The 5924-nt window shown below is 57.5% G+C and overlaps 2 protein-coding genes across 2 annotated transcripts in view; one reads left to right on the top strand and one right to left on the bottom strand.

Annotated features, from left to right (window-relative positions):
• ICAM5 (intercellular adhesion molecule 5) overlaps positions 1–212 on the top strand; it is a 6504-nt gene extending 6292 nt beyond the window's left edge. Inside the window, exon 11 of the mRNA XM_040629368.1 lies at positions 1–212. This exon is cut by the window's left edge and continues 200 nt beyond it. Coding sequence (XP_040485302.1) covers positions 1–75 — 75 coding nt within the window. The 3' untranslated portion in view covers positions 76–212.
• Positions 213–3410: 3198 nt separating this feature from the next.
• On the bottom strand, positions 3411–5682 carry ZGLP1 (zinc finger GATA like protein 1). The gene is made up of 5 exons (XM_040628273.1): positions 5546–5682; positions 4921–5340; positions 4194–4279; positions 3751–3844; positions 3411–3601 (listed from the first exon to the last, which is right to left on the bottom strand). Exons 1-5 carry the CDS (start codon positions 5680–5682, stop codon positions 3472–3474), a joined length of 867 nt encoding a protein of 288 aa, XP_040484207.1. The 3' UTR covers positions 3411–3471.
• Between the last annotated feature and the right edge of the window lie 242 nt (positions 5683–5924).

Raw genomic sequence — 5924 nt, 5'->3', positions numbered from 1 at the left:
GGAACCGAGGCTGCGGGCACCGCGGAGGCGCAGGCAGGGGGCGAGGTCTTCGCCATCCAGCTGACGTCGGCGTGAGCGGTTCCTCTCTCCCCGCGGGCCGGGGGACGCCCCCCAGAGGGACACGGGGGCTTACTTATTGTTCTATTTATTTATGTATTTATTTATTTATTCATTCATTATCTATTCAATTTCAGGGGCGTCACCCCCATTTTCTACCCCCCCCCAATAAAGTTTTTATAAAGGACTCTGGGTCCGTCCACTTCAGTCTCTGCCATGTGGGAGCAACCCAAGGTTCCAGTCCCAGCGCCGCGGGTTATTCACACATAAACTATTTTTGCTTGCTTGTTTTTGAGGGCCTACTATGTGTCAGACACACAGCCCAAGCCGCCTTCATGCGGTGTGAGCTGGAGCGTGTTCTCTCCATGTCCAGTTTCCTGCTCTCAGCCAACCTTGGCCTGGGGTGGGGACGACACTCCTTCCTCCAGCTCCCTGCCCCTTATCTCTTCCGTCCAGCGCTGCCCTCTAACCCCGCTAACTCTTGGGGTGGGAGCTAGGTGATTCCCCCAGGCCTGGTTCCAGGCAGAGCTGAGGCTGCCTTCCCAAGATGGGTAGAGCACCCTCCCAGGGGTCTGGGCATTGGACCCCTGTCCTGAGGTCCTGCCAGGATGACTAAATGCAGACAGTGGCTGCACTTACGAGTGAGATGTCCCTCCTATTAAAGGGTGCATCCCCGCCCCACCCTCAATGCCTCCTCCATCCTGTGTCCGTCCACGGTGCCTCAGTTTACCCCCAACCTGCCTTTTGACTGCCTGTCATGATTCAGAAGAGACACATGGGTATCAGCTGCAACCCCCTCTGCACACCACCATCTCCCTCACCCCCTACAGCATAAGGAGAGAACAGCTGGCCTCCCCCCACCCTTGCAGTCTCAGCCTCCCTCAAAAGCAGGAACAGAGCCTGAGAGAAGGAAGCAGTCCTGGACAGCTCCCACTCCATCAGCTGCCCTAGGCAGACATTTCCTGAGCAAAGGTAAGAGCAGGAAACGGGGGTTGCTGGGGATTGGGGTGGGAGGAACTAGCGGCTAAGCCAGCATACAGAAGGCAACAGCCCAAGCATGGTGCAGCCCCTCCTGTCACACACACCCTTAACCACCTGCCTCCACTCCCACCAGCCTCCTCGCGGTTCCTTGAATCCCGCCAAGCCCAGCCTGCCACAGGGCCTTTGCTTTTGCCATTCCCTCTGCCTGGACTGTCCTCACCTCTGCAGTCCCACAGCTAGTTCCTTATCCTCAGGTCTCTACACACATGTCAGAGAGGGCGTGGCTGTCTGTCCTCAGAGAGAACCATCACTGAGGTGGCCTTTATCTCCTTACATACTTCATTTTCTCCTCAGCATCAATCACTACTTGACATTTTTTTTAATGTTATCTATTTATTTGAGAGAGAGTGAGAGAAAGAGACAGAACACAAGCAGGGTGAGGGGCAGAGAGAGAAGCAGACTCCCCGCTGAGCTGGGAGACTGATGCGGGGCTTGATCCCAGGACCCTGGGACCATGACCTGAGCTGAAGGCAGACACTTAACCAACTAAGCCACCCAGGCGCCCACTACTTGACATTCTGTTAGATATTTAATCGAATATTTGTTTACAGTCGCTTTAGAATATTGGCTTCGCTAGAGCAGGGATCTTTGTTCTAGTCACATACAGTGTCCCCATTAGGGCCTGGCACACAGTAGTTGCTCAATAAATGCTGAATAAGTGGGTAAAAACAGACAGGAGTTCACAGGCACACAGTCTGAGACCTTCATGTGTTCAATGTGCATCCCCAAAGAACTCCATGACAGGCCCTGGGGTGGCCTCTCATGGTCAGGGACAGAGCTGTGGCCTTGGACCCCTGAAGTCATGGTCCAGGTGGGAAGATAAAAGTGCATGAAATAACCCCAGAGCAGTAGAGAACTAAAAATTCTGGTAGGTTCTAAGAAGGAGACCAGTGAGGAACTGAACTACAGCCTGACATAGCATGGGAGGGGGGTATCTATTTTAGACTGGGTGGTCAAGGAAGGCTGCTCTGAATATGTGGTATGGGGGCTCCCCCCCCCCGCAGTAATGAGAAGGCAGCAGCTATGGGAGACATGGGGGAGGGTGTTCTGAGCTGAGGAATGGTGGGACTGAAGGAGTCAGGGATCTGAGGGCTGAGGAGCTGGGCCCAGACCTTCCCCACAGGCTCACCCAAGGGAGACAAGAGGGTTTCACAGGGGCTCTCCCTCCTGGGGTATGTGGCCAGGCAGGTCTCACTCACTGCCATGGGGGACCACCCCCACCCTGGCTGTATCCCGCCAGTCCTCCCAGTGAGCACTGGTATCCTGTGTGTTCTGGCAACAGTGACAGGGCTGAGCTCTGGCCAGGGCCCTCGTCTCCTGCGCGGCTTCTGGCTTCAGGCTAGGGACACCGTCTGGTGCGGTTAGAGAGCTCTTGGAAGAGGGGGAGGGGCCACAGAGGGGACTCGTATGCAGAAACGTGTAGGAAGGGGACACTCTGCAGGCAGGGGTGGAGCTGACGAATAAAGGGACCGCTGTGTGTGTATCACTGTGTGCCAATGTGTGTGTCACCTCAGTGTATCTTCTGTGTGTTGACATGTGTATCTGTCATGTGTCCACGGACACACGTGTCCATCAGCAGATGTGTGTCCGTCAACATGCCTTTCTGTCTAGGGTGTGGTCTGTGTCTTGTGTGTCAGCACATGCGAGTTTGTCAGTGTGTCTTGCGTGTATGTGAATGTGTGTCAGCCCACACACGTATCTTTTTTTTTTTTAAGATTTTTTTAAAGATTTTTTTAAGTCATCTCTACACCCAACATGGCGCTTGAACCCACAACCCCGAGATTGAGAGTAGCACCCTGCCCCCACCGAGCCAGCCAGGCGCCCTGTGTCTGTCCTTCTACATGTGTTCTTTGTCTGCACATGGTGGCTGTTGCCCTACATGGGATGTTGTGGTGAATGTGGCTAATTCTCTGTGGGTGGGCTGGTCCCTGTATATACGAGTGTGTGTGTCCCTCAGAATCCTAATGAGAAAACACCTGCCCCCACATTGCTGACGCGGGGCGGGGGGAGGGGGAAGTGTGCCCGAGGTGGGATCCCCAAGTCACAGCGCTCTTTCTCAGAGTAGTTTTGTTCTTTATTGTTACTGCTGTTCACAGGAGTGTCACTGCTGAGAACATTTTCTGAGGGGAGGCTCAGCCACACCTGATTGGACCAGGGGCCAGGGAGGGGGACAGTGGCCCCCTGAGACAGGGACTCTGGAGCCTGAGGCCTGGGTCTTCCACCTGGGATCCCTGAATGGGAGGGGGCAGAGAAGAGGCAAGCTGGACCCCTGGAGACCCAAGTTTTTCCCCCACTCCTCCCAGGAGGGCTTCTGTCCATCTCCCCCACCCCGAGAAACTGAGTCAGGATGGGCTCAGCTGGGTGAGGAAGGGCTTACCCTTCCTGAGTTGGGCCTTGGTGGGGGCCCAGGGACACCCCACATCTGCCACATAACTTCTTGGGCTGGACACTTTTCCTGGGCACCAGCCAGCAGCTGGAGCAGCGGGTGCCGTATTTCTTGTACCTGGGATGGGGTTATGAGAAACCAACATCAGAAAGCAGCAGGGGCCCAGAAACTACCACACAGGAACCATTTTCCCCAAGGGTGAGTGTTTCCCCTCCCAGAACCCCACACTGGCTAAGCATCCAAACTCCTCCCTCCATCCTGAGGACCTGATACCACAGGCATTGCAGAGAGGGGTCCCATCTTCAGCATCTCTCCAGAGTGGGGTCCTTTGGGTCCTACAGGAAGCACAGCACCGGGGCCCTGAAGGGGGAGAGGCCAAAGAGTAAGGGGCAGAGGCCAAGAGTCTGGGCTCAGGAGGCCTGTGCAGGTGGGGCATTTTGTTGGAGTCTCTATGACGGCCCCACCTGGCTCTGGGCCAGCCCTGGGTATTACCAGATCTAAGACAGAGGGAAAGCCAGGAAGGGAGACAGATGGCAAAGCTAAGCAGAGGAGGAAACCGGGGGTGGGGGTGACTCAGCCTGAGTGGAGGGAGGTGCACCATGACTCCTTCTGGATGGGTCTAAATGGGGAAGCAGGATGGGAAGAAAGAGAGGATGGGAAACTGCCCCCCCCCCCAAATATTTATAGCTCTTAAGTCACCAGGACTCACCGAGGGCCTCGCCGCCTCCTGAGCTGGCCTCAGGGCCCCCGGCAGGGCCTGTAGAGGGACCCTGAGAGCGGCTACTGCAGGCCTGGCTGGAGAGTAGACAGGGGTTAGCATTGGGGGATCTGTACCTTGTCCCAGGCAGTGGCCCCTCCATGATGATTTACTATCGGGATTAGAAGCATCCCCCAAGGAGGCATCTGATGTCTGAAAGGCCTGGCGTTGCCCCTTCATTAATCATAATAATGATTATTCTGTGAAGAGGTAGGAAATCTGGGGCCAGCCTGCCAGTGTGAGATCCCATTTCTCCCGAGTCCTCACTGCAAGACTCCAGACAAGCGATCGCATCCTCCGCACCTCAGTTTCCAAATCTGTAAAATGGGCTTCACAAGGCTTCACGAGCCTGTATACATCAAGGGCTACCTGTTCCCTCTCATGGTTGTTGTTCCTGACAGGTGGTGGTCATGATCATTACTGGGAAAAACAATGGTAGCAGCAGCCCTCAGTATGGTCGGGCCCATCTCATAAACAGCACCTATGCTCGGACCAGGACGTTGCTGGGTCATGGCAGCAGGGCTGGGGCTGGCACCAGCCTGAGGTCTGGCTCAGAGGCTGGGCCGTTTGTAATGTAGGGCTGGTGTGGGGCATCCGGGAACAGAAGCCTGGAGGCCCCTGCCCCCACCATTATCACTATAACCTGCAAAAGGGCGCCCTCCTCTGGGCCAGCCCCTACCTGTAGCTGGGTATGATCTGTAGGCTGGAATCCGGCTTTATCTGAAACTTCAGGGTCACCCCCTCGAACCGGGGGTCCACTTTCTCAGCGCCCGGGTGGGGCTTTGACTGCTTCCGGGCCCTCCTCTGGGGTAGGGCTGAGGGGGCTGGGGGAGCCTCTGGGGGCCCCAAGCTGCAGCATGGCTGGCTGATTGGGGTCAGCATATTCTTGGCATCCCTTGCCAGAGGCGAGGGTCCCAGAGTCTCCAAGGCCTTCAGCTCCCAGCAGGGCCGCAGGGCTTGGGTGTCCCGGGCAGGGATCTGGACCAGCCCCTCTGCTGTTTCTTGGAGGAAACGCAGGGCAGTGACCGAGTCCTGGCGTGCAGGCCAGAAGGACCTGGGGACAAGGGACAGTGTGGTCACCCCCTTCCCTGGGCAGAACCTATGTAGTCCTCAGAGACATGGGGGCATTGCATGGCCTCTGACCCCCATGTGACCCCCATATGACCCCAAGTATCCCTCCGGACCAGAACTTCTTTCTAAGTGCCAGTAACTGACATGTGACCCCTGGATAACCCCAGGAACCAAAGGTCATGACCCTTTGACCACTGGATCAGGTTCGGGGAAGGGGCCGCTCCTTAACGCACCTGCCATTGGGTCTGGGGCATCCTGGGGTCCTGGGCGCCTGCTGAACAGGGGGCGCCCGGGGCGGCTTAGGGTCCAGACACGGCGGCGCCAGCAGCTCTTGCAGCTTCGAGAAGTCTGGGACTGGTTCGGCCTCCATCACGCCCCGGCCCAGCCCCACTTCCCTAATCGCGCCCGGCCCCGCCCACCCGGAGCCCACTCGATGAGCTCCACCTGAGTGGAGCAGGACGTGCCTGGTGGGGGCGCTTCTGGCAGAGGCTGCGATGAGCCCCACCTGGGCGGGGCGGGGCGAGTGGGGTGGGGCGCCTCTGGCACCCAGCGCCCGGCACCGGGTTCCAAGCCCCCCCCCCCCCCCCCCCCCCCCCCCCCCCCCCCCCCCCC

Source organism: Ursus maritimus, unplaced genomic scaffold (assembly GCF_017311325.1).
Source record: "Ursus maritimus isolate PB19 unplaced genomic scaffold, ASM1731132v1 scaffold_14, whole genome shotgun sequence".
Lineage (NCBI taxonomy): Eukaryota > Metazoa > Chordata > Mammalia > Carnivora > Ursidae > Ursus > Ursus maritimus.
Note: the sequence above shows the minus strand (reverse complement) of the source record. Positions and strands in the feature narration are given on the sequence as shown.

What these genes read in the sequence shown, in the direction of transcription:
- ZGLP1 (XM_040628273.1), bottom strand. Translation starts at nt 5,682, where the DNA reads ATGGAGGCCGAACCAGTCCCAGACTTCTCGAAGCTGCAAGAGCTGCTG. An exon ending in TGCCCCAGACCCAATGGCAG is followed by an intron (nt 5,341 to 5,545) that starts GTGCGTTAAGGA and finishes AGGACTACATAG; the next exon opens with GTTCTGCCCAGGGAAGGGGG. An exon ending in CAGATCATACCCAGCTACAG is followed by an intron (nt 4,280 to 4,920) that starts GTAGGGGCTGGC and finishes TCTACTCTCCAG; the next exon opens with CCAGGCCTGCAGTAGCCGCT.